The 14,466-nt window shown below is 41.4% G+C and overlaps 1 protein-coding gene across 2 annotated transcripts in view; it reads right to left on the bottom strand.

Moving 5' to 3' along the window:
- The window catches only part of abr (ABR activator of RhoGEF and GTPase), a 117,469-nt gene that overhangs the window by 26,998 nt on the left and 76,005 nt on the right, over positions 1–14,466 (bottom strand). For both annotated transcript variants that reach the window (XM_060862828.1, XM_060862829.1), the window contains 3 exons: positions 11,095–11,169; positions 6,060–6,157; positions 5,824–5,955 (listed from right to left, as the gene is read on the bottom strand). In XM_060862828.1, the coding sequence (XP_060718811.1) occupies positions 5,824–5,955; positions 6,060–6,157; positions 11,095–11,169 (305 nt within the window). The remainder of the gene's footprint in view (positions 1–5,823; positions 5,956–6,059; positions 6,158–11,094; positions 11,170–14,466) is intronic.

Here is a 14,466-nt window from a genome sequence, read left to right as displayed (position 1 = left end):
TAGGATGAGCAGCAGACTGGAAAGATGTAGTTGGCTGGTTTCACGTGTTTGGGAAGAAGCATGTGTTAGCCTTCACCTTCCATGGTCGGTATATGATGTGTAATAAACAAGTGGGTGAGAATTGTCAAATGACTGAATTAAGAATAATATGGAGGTGGTGGGGTTAAAAGTAGGGGTGGTCATTGGTGAGATCTTATGATGTACTGCCTTGATCATCTCTATTATGAAACTGTTTATAGCTTTGTATTTTAGCTTCCCATCAAATATCACCACCAGCCATCATACAAATACCATTTACGTGTAATACATAAGCCTGCCACCAATTAGTACAGAGTTCTCCCCAGGGCCAAATTCTGTGTCTCCAAGAGCGTGTGTGTGTGTGTGTGTGTGTGTGTGTTTGTGTGTACCCCAACGACCCCATCTGTCAGGTTTGACAGGCCTGGCTTTGTCTACCAATCCCCTGATGGTGACTGACTGAAAAAAGGTCACATGACATATTGCAAAACAACATGATGGGCTCTGGGGTGTGATTTATGGCATAACATATTGTTCCCTTTAGAAGCCATACTGCATTAGCAAGCATGTACACCTACACACACACACACACGTGGTTGTACAAAGCCATTACATGAGGCTTCCTATATAAAAATAGGACACAAAGGAAATATAAAATGGTGGGAATTTATTTCATTTCCTTCTGCCTTTCGGTAGATCTGTTAATACAGAGACTTTAGATCAAGATTGGTTTAAAAAAGGAGGAATGTTGATGCCACCACACAGGAATGTGTAATATTACTTATTCTGTAAGCGATCTTTGGATAAATTAACTTCTTTATGCTGAGCGGAGGGAGGTCCAGAGTGTGCCGAGATCCTGATCCTAGGATCAAGTGGCTTTTTCACTACCATTAAATCTCTCTAAAACAACACAACTTGATACGAGTCTGTTCATACTCATGCACAAAGCATCCAGTGTTCTAATCAAATTTCACCCCGTTTTGTACACTTAATGCACTTGGTATTTGTAAGGTATTAGCATCATTTTAAGACAGTGATGATGGGTTCAGAGTTAAACAATCTATATTAAATCAGATTCAATTATCGTATTTGGCCAATAAATGTATTCTGATTTGATGAGCAATCAGAAAACTCTACATCCCCTGTCCCTATCTTTTTTTGTACTGTTAACGGCCATTGATAGAGTGAATCAGCAGATACGCATTTCCAATCTTGTTTTTTCAGGGATCAGGAGGTCTGGTTCTAATTATATCTTCAGGGTATGTAGCCTGAAGAGTTTCAATTTCATCACTACTACTGGGGTTCCCCAGGGTGCAGTTTTAGATCCATTCTTGTTCTTTTACACTACATTACTGTATATGGGCTCAGCTCTCATGGCTTCTACCACTTCCAATGTCAATGGCTCACAAGTTTATTTCTCTTTTTCCTCCATCTGGCCACCCTCCAGGTTCTCAGAAGATACTTCCGCTTTGCACATTTTTTTTTGGACAACTCTCTGCCAAATGCCTAAATATGAAAGTCTTTGGTGGGAGAATGCTTTCAGCCAAATGAGATAGTTTTTAAATCCTCAAACTCAGCTGAGAAAGCTTTCTCAAGAACTCCAGCCAGGCAATGTACCAGCAGCAGACAAAAAAAGGAATAAAAAAAGAATGGTAACTGGAGTAACTGAGGGAAGAGTAGGTACATGGTAGAGAGGCAGCAAAAAGAAGGTAGGGTAGTGAACAAAAGTACAGCTCATTGAAACGCTGTACCTGCAATAATTCATGTAGGTTTCCTGCTAGAATATAACCCCTCTGTTGTATAACATGTCCCCAGTGAGGGTGCATCTTCAAGCAAATGTGAATTGAGACTAAGTTTAGAAGAAGTCAAACATTCATTAGGAAGTGTTTAATTTATTAATAGCGTTTCTGATCAAGTGAAAACTTTGAATGCAGTATCCTGGATGTTTGTCTCAATCCACCCCGAGGTATCATGCTATTGTTAGGAATGAAAACTGAAGCTCTGATTGACAAGGTGTACACCGTTGGACATGTCTATTGAACTGGCTTTCTGTTGCTTCCCTTGAAGCCACTTTAAAGTGCCTTAAATGTCTTTAGTGCCGATCAAGATCTTGGGCCACATTAGTAGCTGATTGACCCCAATTACCACGGTGGTCCCCAGGGTTTAGAGGTTAACTCTGCAGTAGAAGAAAATAAGGCTAACATAACAGAACAAGTAGAAAAGTTGATGGGCCACAGACCACTTGAAGCACTTCTTGTTTGGGAAGAAAGTTCAAAGAAAGACTTCCACATTGGATGGAATCCTTCTCTTTTCACTTCAACTGTATACAACTTAATCTTCACGTAGCTCTCGAGACAACAAAACTTGTAATATCCTACTGCAAGACAATGAAAATATAAACTTTCCCTTCTAAAAAACTTAAAATGTCGCTCACTGCAACAGGCTCTAAATAGAGACTTGACCATTTAAGGCCTTTTTAGAAGCTAAAGCCAAAGACTCGGTCAATAAATGTGGAACTCTCAAGAGACTGAAGGGAAAATCTCGGATCTTTCCATCTTGGCCTGACCAGTTAAGAAAACAGCAGCTCTGTCAGCACTGGAATGTTTGCTACTGCAAGGTAGTCAGATCATTCCTCTGTGATATATGGAAATAAACAGGCATATATGATGGTCTCTTCATTGGCACCCCATTTATTTCATTATGATCTTCAATGACACTAACCCTTCTTACATAGATTTCACAATAAATAATAAGTTATGGCACAGTCTAGCCTATGCTAGTTTTTAGGCTAGGTCTAGGATAGATTTTTGCATTGGGGAAGCCAATGAATTAAAGCTTTTACTTTGGGTCGAACCAGCTGGGATGAAGCAGATTTTCCGAAGTACCACTGGACCGAACTATTTTTTTTTGCTTGCATATGTTGCTTCACTAAACCCACTGTATCTTTGGATCAAACTACCCTGTGTTTGGTCAAAGCAATTTTTTTTTGTTTCAACATTGACTTGAACCAACTTTTTCTTCTGTTCCATTATAGGGACAAAGCCACATTTCTTTCGCTCTAATTGTTTGAACCATCTATTTGGCATGATAATTGTGCTTAACTCAACTTTCTGTTGTACCATTACGTCAAAGCACCCTTTCTACTAACCGACCGACCTCTCTGTTGCACCATATGGGGTTTAACCGAACTACCAGCCATTTGGTGGAACACTGATGAGTTATTAGTACAGGTGTTTTCTCTCAGGAAACGGGACAAGACCACAACTTTACATATCAAAAACGTTTTGGCTAGCAAGACTAACTATTCGGACCAATTCTAACATTCCCTCCACGTAGTATTTATATTCCTCTGCGTGAAGCTCAGGCACTCTAGTCCCCTAGATCTCAGATGTTCCCAGCATTTTAGGACATTTCAGGACAGTACATCCTATCCTTTCAGCATTTTCCTTCTTTCAGGCTATGCCAGCTCCACATGTGGTGAAAATATCTCTCCGCTGCCTGCAAGAGCAATGTTCCCCGCTTGTTTTCATTTTATGGTTGTATACACAATGCTGCCAAAGCCACAGTGAGGAAAAGAGTGGGGAAGAGAGGGAGGGGGATCAATCAGGAATGAAGCAAAGATAGACAAACAAGCCCACTCATGGTAGGCATCTTTGTACAGTTCGGCAACAAACTCTCTCTTATGTAATCACATTCTCAAACATACATAAAAGAGGTCTCTGCGTTGAGCAGTTGCATGGAAATATAAACTGAGATTATTGGCAAAGAGTCCACGTGTCCACAGAGGGACACAGCATTTCTGGTCTCAGTGCAACCCCGGTATCTTCAACTACCCCATGCTTCTTTTGCCTTGTCGTCCAGGTATACAAGAGGAGTACTGTATATGATGCATCAGAGATCTTGAGGTGATTAACTGAAAACTGTGAGTTTCTCATTTGTAGATTTGTGAATGTGTTATGTTCCAGTATAGAAGACTCCAGTCTCAGCAATACTGTAGGACCTTCATTTCTCAGTAAGTGTCCTCCTTATTTGAATAAAAAGCCTGATTCATAAGAAGAGCCAAAGCAAAAACAAACCCATCTGTTGCAACAGGGGGTGGGTGTGGGCTTGGGTTGTGGTAGAGGGAATTCTGTATTCAAGAGGTGTTAGGAAGGAAGTTAACACTCAAAGCAAAGAAACAAATCTTTCCTTTTGTTACACCCCAGTTCTTCATTCTTTTAGAAGGAATCCAACAATCCTACCTCTTCCATTGCGATACAAGACTTACTCTGCAATGCTCTAAAGCAAGTCATTATAGATGTAACAGGGTGAGCTTTCAAGACTCCACGTGGCCCCGTGTTTATGTGCAAGATCTTACTTTATGTGAAAGCACGATCAGGTCTGATAACAATTAAGCATTTGTTGAAATATATTTTATACTGCGAGGGAAATAAGCGTTGGGATTAATCTGTTATTCAATGCACCTAATGAGTTTTCTAGTTACAAAAAAGTACAGAACTCATTTCCAATCATAACGATGTATCTCACCATTAATATGAAAATATAACATTAGCACAAGCCTAGACGTGGTTTATAATGGAATCACTGGTGGTTCAGACACTATAGCTATATCATTATTCTACAATTCATTTGTCTTTGTCTGCTTTATTTTGTCTTCAACTATCTAAACTTAATGTTTCAACTGTAACATTTGCTCAGACTGACATATTAAATACAAAATGTTCCTTGGCATCCTAATTTTCAGAGAGAGACACCTATGCATCATGTTTTTCCCTAAGTGCTACAGCTCTGTTTACAATCCGTGTGTGTGGTTCGGTGAAAGCGCACAGAAGCACAAAGAATACGCTCAGCTCACAGTTCACCCATGGATGTGTTTCCCCAGAGACAAGGGGACGCATAAACAAGAGACAAGGGGACGCATAAACAAGAGACAAGGGCTCTGCAATTAACTTCACCCCACTTTCCGACTCTTAAACGGTGCCCTAGATTCAAGAGGAGGCGGAGGAGGCGGAGAGGAACGCGTTTGGAATAATAATTGATGGTGTCAGGTTAAACACAACGGATGATGACAATACCATTAGAACTGGTGCAGTTGATATACTGTTTGGCCTGGCTGACAAATAACAATGGCTAACTCATTCAGTGCTAGTTTACTATAACTACTTATCATTCTTGTGACACAAATCGACCTAAAACAAACATCCAAGTGCAGACTGTTAATGAGGACTTTTCCTTAACAGCTTCTAATACCCCCTTTCCACCAGAAAGAACCGGGTGCTGGTTCAGAGTGCTGGTTCGAAGTTGGTTCCACTGGCGATCCTTCTAAGAACCGGTTTGCCTTTCCGTGGGCTAGAGAGCCATCACAGTGCCAAGTCTTAAATCACTGTATACAACGTTATACACGTAACGTTAGCGCAGCAGCGACAAACACATCAACAAAAATGTTGCTTTACTGTTAATGCTCATGGCTTTGCGAACCTACATTGACATCCAAACGCGGCAAATCCTGATTTAAAATGATTTAAAAATGGTGCTGACGACGTTCTCTTTTGTCTTGTTGGTCACAGTAACCCCGCCCACTCCCCTGACGCAAGCGGTTCTTAGGTCTAGACCAGAAATGTTTTGGTGCTACTTAAGAAACACTTTTCCTGGTTCAGAGCCGGTGTTTTGGGTGAAGTGATTTTAAATTAGGCTCTGAACCAGTCCTCAAACTGCCTTGGTAGAAAAGGGGCATAGGATGACAAAAGCCACAAAAAAAAAAGTGAATCTGTTTGTGTGAACATATGAAATCTAAACAGTTCCTCCTACCTGCACTTGTCCCTTGCCCATGATCTTGTCTACAATCTCATTGTCATCCTTGTTGAGCTTGGATTTGTCGTAGCATTTCTCGTAGCACAGGATGCGCAGGCACTGCGAGCCCTCCAGCTCAATTTCGAACTCCTGTTGGAGTTACAGCCGTAGCAAAAAGACAGCGATGAAATCAGAGACAGAAACTACATGCAATTTTGAACTGAAGCAAAACAAAAACAAAACAAAAAAATTACCTCGTTCCACTGCGGCTCGGTGGTGTCTCGAAACACACGGGTCTTGGCTTTGCTAACAAAGTACCCGAAGGAATCCACTTCGAGTGTACAATAGAGATCTGAAGAGGACACACAAAGATGAAATAAATGAAAGGACATCAACGTTGTAGAAATTTGAAAGAAGCGTCTCTTTCGGACAAGGTGATACCACAACGCTCCCAACAAACAATAAGTAAGAAAGTTAGCTACCGAAAAGGAGACTGATAATCGAAGCAGGCGACTTGCTGACGGACAGATTAAAGAATGGATCAAAGCTTTCAAGCAAAGAACATTATGCAGTAAACATGTGTGTCAATGCTGGGGGAAGACATTCGGAGACAAATCCACTCTGAGAGGTCGACCCCTTCGGAGCTGACGCTGCAGTTCAAACAGCATCACATGTCAATGTCTCGATCCCAGTAACGGCTCTCAAACATCCATACACACGGTTTAGATTGATTCATTGCACCAAGCATTCAGTGTCTTTGACCGTAGTGTGTGACCTTTCACACGGAAGCCATGTAAAGTGTGTGCTGAACATCAATAGCAGGCGCTCATGCCAACGATGCGTTAGTGTGTGTCAGTCAGTACAAGCACTGCTACGTGTTTTACGTAATTTATGCTTTTCTCCGTATCAAATGACAGAGATTTAAACACTTATGTACGTCGCTCTGGATAAGGGGCGTCTGCCAAATGCTGTAAATGGAAATGTTTACGTTATTTTATTTCAGCAGTTGTACACGGTGTTTTACTATCAAAAACGTTTCCGTTGCAATAGCAATTCTGTGATGCAGAGTGAAAGATACGCTACATACAGAAACCCAACTGTGTCCTGACGAATCTTACAACAATCTTGTTTCTACTGATTCAAAATAACAAGGAGAAAGGGTTCAAATTTGTTTATATGCCTCTTTAGATTGGTGCATTTCAACAAAAAGAGAAACACTTTGTCAGCTACTTGTGGACCATGAGGGTTAATCAGAATCACCTTCATTAAAAGGCAGCAACCTTCCGTAACTACTGTATATTATATTGACCTCAACAAATTTCCAGGACGTCTATTTCGGGCTTGTATCTAGATGGAGATGGCTGGCAAAGAAGTGCCTAAAAAAAAAAAAAAAAACCCAGCATGAATGAAAAATGAAGCACAGCAGGGGTCTGAGCTTCAGAAAAGCAGCGAATGTGCTGAAAGTGGTGTCTGCAGCTATTAACATACTCATAAAAGAGAGAGAAGAAAAAGCTGATGTAGCACAGTGCCACCGCATTGGCAACCGAAAAAATCTCCAGGTTGTACTCGATGGCTTTATACACAAAAGCTTGTTTTACTAAATGGAAGCGATTGTTCCTAAGAGGAAAGAAGGAGCGGAAAATAAGCAGAACCAGGTTTGGGGTTTTGTAATGTTTGCTCACGCAGATGTGCAACTGCTCGAGGTTAAAATGCTTGTGGTCACTGTGAGCTCTGCTGCATAAGGAATATGTTTGAGCTTGTGATTGTGGAGTGACGCAGTTGTGGCAAATAATGACATTCCTAATGAGCTCGCTAGAAATCGGATATGTCCTAGTACTGTACATGCATGATCTTTTTTTTTTTTGTGTATCTAACCAGCTACAACGTGGACTTTTTCAACCCGCGGTCTATTTTAAGCTGACGATTTCGAGCGCACACTTTTTCGAGCATAATTAAATAGTCCTAATTTTATTCCGTTTGAAAACAGAACGCTAACATAAATTAAAAATAAAATGAAAAAAACTGGAACGGAAAAAGAAGAGGCTTGGATTAAATTACAGGCTGAAAAAGGAAAAATATGAAACATATTTTGTTTAAATGCCAAGACCGTGTGGTGAAATTATACAAAGCATGGAATAATTGAGCTAAAATAAGAAAACGGAGGAAAGGAAAAAAAAAAAAAATCATGAAACAAAAACGCAAGACACGGTTAAGAAAAAAGAAGAAAAGAAAAAAAAAAAAAAAACAGGAGGCAATGTTAAGAATGCTGGATCATTTGTGCTCATGTATGTGGAAGAGAACAGACTGTCATGTCATAGTCACAATGTCATGGTCATTTCATGATGCTTTCTTATTGAAATCATGCTAAAAATGACTTGTGTCATTATATCTCTTTAGAAACGGATAAAAACGGGATGATGTGGCACTCGTTCACTCTCATATTTAATGTCGTGCAACATCCGAAAAAGTGAATTTCCGTCACTGGTATCTTATCTCTTAATAAAAAAATGTAAAAAAAAAAAATGACTCATTAATTCTTGTAATTTTTTCTTTCTTTTGCTCATATTATATCTTTTCATTTCCGTCTCTAACTCTCTCTCTCTCTCTCTCTCTCTCTCTCTCTGTGTCTCTCACGGTTTTTGTAGTAGAGTGAACGGGAGAAAGATGAAAAGTTTTCTAGCAGCCTATTCTCATATGCCGAGGCAAATCAATGATGAATGTAAACCACACGCCAAGCTGGGGGCGAACAAACAAAGAAAAGCAACAGATGTGAGACACACACACACACACACACACACACACACACACAATGCCTCTTTTGAGAGATGTCAGTGGAGTTGTTATTGTGTGCGGGTCTTTCTGAGAGAACCGATCTGATCTGCACTGTGCTGCACTCCTCTGTACCACTTTAAAACAGACATCTGATTGTTATCACACATAAAATCTAATCTACAGCATGAGGCTGCCGTATGCAACGGCTGAAGCCTTTAATATGTTCATTCATAAAAACACACCTTATGCAACAATGTTCTGCTTATTAAAAGGCAATGAATCAGTTGTTTATCTGGCAACTGGTTGACTGGAAAATTGATCATTGTTACAGAAATAAATGTGACTTAAACAATGAGAACAATGAGATGGTGAACAAAGTGCTGAAGAAAGCAAGGTAGAAATCTGCAGGTATTTAATGTAGAATTCAGTTTTACTCATTTTATTTTTGTTGTGTTTAATCCGTTTATTTAATATTGATTGTAATCTTCAACTTTGTTAAACCTAACTTGTCTATCTCATCCATCTACCCCAAGCAACCAGTCTATCTCATCCATCTACCCCAACCTGCCAGGCTATCTCATCCATCTACCCCAAGCAACCAGTCTATCTGTCCATCTACCCCAACCTGCCAGGCTATCTTTTTCATCTACCCCAAGCAACCAGTCTGTCTGTCCATCTACCCCAAGCAACCAGTCTATCTGTCCATCTACCCCAAGCAACCAGTCTATCTCATCCATCTACCCCAAGCAACCAGTCTATCTGTCCATCTACCCCAACCTGCCAGTCTATCTGTCCATCTACCCCAACCTGCCAGTCTATCTCATCCATCTACCCCAACCAACCAGTCTATCTCATCCATCTACCCCAAGCAACCAGTCTATCTCATCCATCTACCCCAACCTGCCAGGCTATCTCATCCATCTACCCCAAGCAACCAGTCTATCTGTCCATCTACCCCAACCTGCCAGTCTATCTGTCCATCTACCCCAACCTGCCAGTCTATCTCATCCATCTACCCCAACCAACCAGTCTATCTCATCCATCTACCCCAAGCAACCAGTCTATCTCATCCATCTACCCCAACCTGCCAGGCTATCTCATCCATCTACCCCAAGCAACCAGTCTATCTGTCCATCTACCCCAACCTGCCAGTCTATCTGTCCATCTACCCCAACCAACCAGTCTGTCTGTCCATCTACCCCAGGCAACCAGTCTATCTGTCCATCTACCCCAACCAACCAGTCTGTCTGTCCATCTACCCCAACCAACCAGTCTGTCTGTCCATCTACCCCAGGCAACCAGTCTATCTGTCCATCTACCCCAACCAACCAGTCTATCTGTCCATCTACCCCAACCAACCAGTCTGTCTGTCCATCTACCCCAGGCAACCAGTCTGTCTGTCCATCTACCCCAGGCAACCAGTCTATCTGTCCATCTACCCCAACCAACCAGTCTATCTGTCCATCTACCCCAACCAACCAGTCTGTCTGTCCATCTACCCCAGGCAACCAGTCTATCTGTCCATCTACCCCAACCAACCAGTCTATCTGTCCATCTACCCCAACCAACCAGTCTGTCTGTCCATCTACCCCAGGCAACCAGTCTATCTGTCCATCTACCCCAACCAACCAGTCTGTCTGTCCATCTACCCCAACCAACCAGTCTGTCTGTCCATCTACCCCAACCAACCAGTCTATCTGTCCATCTACCCCAACCAGCCAGTCTGTCTGTCCATCTACCCCAGGCAACCAGTCTATCTGTCCATCTACCCCAACCAACCAGTCTGTCTGTCCATCTACCCCAGGCAACCAGTCTATCTGTCCATCTACCCCAACCAACCAGTCTGTCTTTCCATCTACCCCAGGCAACAAGTCTATCTGTACATCTACCCCAGCCTACCAGTCTATCTGTCCATCTACCCCAGGCTACCAGTCTATCTGTCCATCTACCAACCCATCTATTTTTCCATCTGCCCTTTCTTGTCTATCTGTCTATGTACCCCAACCTATCTATCTGTGCATCTCTCCATGTGCTCCCTACCTGTCCATCTATCTATTAACCCATCCACCAGCTACCTGTCTAGCTGCACATCTAACTGGATGCCCCTACAGGTCAGATGTTAGTTGGACCAGTAGACATGCCAACAAGCCATATAGATAGATAAGTAGGGGCAAATGTAGGTAGATAGCCAGATAGACATATCTGTTAATCTACACTACTGCCCATTCACATGTCCTTAGGCAGCTGAAACCTGAGCTGAACTAAAAGAATGTTTGTATGTATCTCTCTCTCTCTCTCTCTCTCTCTCTCTCTCTCTCTCAGTAATCTTGTGCTGATGCCATTTGTGTGAATGAAGCAGATTGTTACTCCTAAGGAACAAAAAACACAATCCTCTCAAACAGATGCTGTACATTAGTTGTACTTAACCCGGGGACAATGAAATAACGCAGTTAACTGTACGAGTGCAATCACACACACTCGCGCACACACACTCGCACATACACACTCGGTACTTACTTGCTGACTCTTTGAAGCCGGTGGCAGAATGGACGATGACGTGCAGGAAGCCGTACAGTCCGGAAGATTCCTCATCTGAAACACACACGATATTGAAAGGGCATTAAGGCGACGATGAAGGAAGACAGAGAAATTCTTTCTCGACAGCACTTCATTCATCCTTTTAAGCACAGCTTGTTCCTCGAACCCTCGTATTCCACTTCTATGGCATCCGTCCAGACACACGTAGGAAAAAGCCTACGCATGTCGGCGCTGGTGAGATCCGGAAAGGATCACCATCGCCGTCAGGGCTGTATGTGAGAAGCGATTGAGAAACTTCAGTCACTTTTCTTTCAAGCTTAATACATGGCCTCAGGTAACTATGTAGGAGGAAAATAATCAAGAGCGGGGTTGTGTGATGTGTGTAACTGATACCAGCCTGAGGTTAATCTCTTTCCAATAACAGCACATCTGGAAGCATTTTAATTCTCTTATACAGCAAGAACATCGTTATACCAACCTACAGCGCGATTTAAGTTACATTTAATGTTTTGGAGCATCCACAAGATGCTTATGTTTAAGTTATGTCATATGTTATGTCATAACTTATGTTAGGGCAGCTGTAGCATAATTTTCTGAACCAATCAGAACAGAGAATTCAACACTCCTTCAAATGTGACCTTGTGAATGTGAAAGTTATATAATATATAATATATAACTGCAATATATATTAGTAAAAAACGTAACGTTTTAATTAACTAATTATGTTCAAATACGTATTAATGCAAGCCAATATTGAACAAATTATTACAAATAAATGTAATAAATATTATAAATAAATATAATTTCCTTAACATGTAAATCCACTGGATTATCTAAGACTCTTTGGGTGGAACAATCAAGAATAAAAAGCTCCAATAACATCCAAACGAACCAAATAAATCAGTGCTGCAGTCGTTTAAGGGACAACAAAAAAATTAAAATCTTAATGCCTTGACCTATGACTTTTGCTCAGTGTAAGGCTCAGAGTTTGTGAAAAGTTCGACCTAAATGAAATTCTTTACTTCTGTTATTATGTGTGAAGGTCTTGTGCTGAGCGAGAAAAGAAAATCCTGATACTGAGTGATAAAGACGAACAAATAACTTTCACTGTACGGTATTGTGGCAGCAAGTCATGCGAGTCTGAGGGATGAAAGCTGCTGCCCTTAATCCCATTACCCAGGTGAGGGAAATGTGTTACTTAGAGGATACATCGATAGAGAGGGGGGGAGAGAGAAAGAGAGAGAGAGAGAGAGAGAGAGAGAGAGGGAGGGAGAGAGGGAGAGGGAGAGAGAGCGAGAGAGAGGGAGGGAGAGAGGGAGAGCGAGAGAGAGCGAGAGAGAGGGAGGGAGAGAGCAAGAGCAAGCAAAATACAAGCATCTCTCATACAAGGCTTCAGGGTGGCTGTGACCTGCACACACACACACACACACGTACGTTCAGGTTGCATCTTCTCTTGTTTGCATATGTTTAGTCGGAAGTGAAGCGGAAATGGATCCTTGTATAAGTCTGTGTGTGTGTGTGTGTGTGTGTGTGTGTGTGTGTGTGTGTGTGTATACTTTCTCCAGCAGCGGCAGGAGAGGAAACTGTAACCCACGCATCTAATCCACTTTATGCAACACAGCCATGCACGTGCACACACACACACACACACACACACACACACACACACACTAATAAATAAACCTTAAACTGAGCTCTTTTTAATACTCCATCTTTATGCAATACCTTTTAACAGTAAAACAAAAACATAGCTAGAAATGCAACCCACTTCGCGGCAACCATGAGAACTCATCCGTGTTCTAAACACTTCAGAACGTTTTGGTTTCAGCCTGGTATCACCGTGCTCCATCCCTCATCTCTCTTATTCTTGCAAGCTTACATAAAAGACTCAAACTATGACCCTTGGCTGAAACTTCACTCTTGCATTCCAGCGGCAGCTGGTTTTTATTTTACCTTGTCCCCACTCTCTCTCCAAAAAAAAGAAAGAAAAAAAAAACCTTTGGGAAAGCATTGGATATATGAGAATGACTCAACATGTAATATCAGATGTTACACAGAAGCAAACGGCTTGTTCCACAACCTAGCAGCCTTAATAAATAGCAACACAAACGCTTTAGCTTTAGCATTTATATTCTAATGTCAGCCTGAACCTGAATTTTTATTATTATTATTATTATTATTATTAACCCAAATAAAAATGCAATTTGTACATGATATACCTGAACTCACCACCGGGGGTCGCCACATCTAACATCTGTTCACACATCTAACCTACTGAAACTCTTTACCATCACTTCATACAAAGCCGGTGGCTCTTTAACAGTCCAATAAAGGTTATACCAGCCAATTAAGAGCAGACGTTTGTTCATCTGGCGATGTCAAATAAAAAGCCAGAAATAGTAAACGCATCAGCGTGTTCAGCGTCGCAACTCTCCAGGAGCACGCAAACTAAACTGGAAAGTCTTTGTGTGTTTATTGTTTTTCTTTTTTACAGCCTTCAAAGTCTTCAAAACAATGGCCTGTTTGTGAGAAAAAGATAAGCAGAATTAATTAGAGCATTTTGGTCTTGAATAAATTTCCCGTGTCCTTCGTACAGTGATAAACAACAAACTATTAAACATAACGTGTCTTCTGTTGCTTTACTGTGTGCTTCAAAGCATATAAAAGGACTACGAGTGACTAAACAACTCCATCAAATTAAATATTCTAGTAGTTTACACAAACATTAACATTTCATTGTTCATTGACAGGAATTTGCTCACTTTCCTGTGGTGATGTTTCTATGGCAACGACGTACGCAAGGGTTTGTCCTGTTGACGCTACCTCGAGTACCTCTCTGGAGACATTAGCAAGTTTAGGATTCGCATTCCCACATCTTTCCTATTAGCGTCATGCTAAAAACAATGACAGCAGGTTCAGAATTTTTTTTTTTCCACTCCTCTTAAGAGTTCATACGATCAGACGTATGGTCGAGTTACACCGCCATGATCTTTGAATTGCAAAAGGATTAAATTCTTCTTGATCTTAACCGTGTCGTTTAGAGGAACGATCTTTTTATTTCTTCTCCGCAGTGAATCTCTGTTTGGGACTGACTGAAGGCTCCAAACAGGAGGACAATGAGCAGAAATCAGGAGCCTCTTCCTCACTAACTCAGCACCAAGTGAGGGAATAAGAGAGCGAAGAGGTGAAGAGGATATCAACGGATCGGAAGCAAGTGCTAACCTGAATTCTGTCATTTTTGTACTCAAGAGAAGGAAGGGGTGTGTGTGTGTGTGTGTGTGTGTGTGTGTGGGTGTGTGTGTGGTAGCCCAGCTCTTTTAGATTCTTTCATCCCTAGCAGCTTTGGACTCT

This window comes from Tachysurus vachellii, chromosome 26, assembly GCF_030014155.1.
Source record: "Tachysurus vachellii isolate PV-2020 chromosome 26, HZAU_Pvac_v1, whole genome shotgun sequence".
Taxonomy (NCBI): domain Eukaryota; kingdom Metazoa; phylum Chordata; class Actinopteri; order Siluriformes; family Bagridae; genus Tachysurus; species Tachysurus vachellii.
Note: the sequence above shows the minus strand (reverse complement) of the source record. Positions and strands in the feature narration are given on the sequence as shown.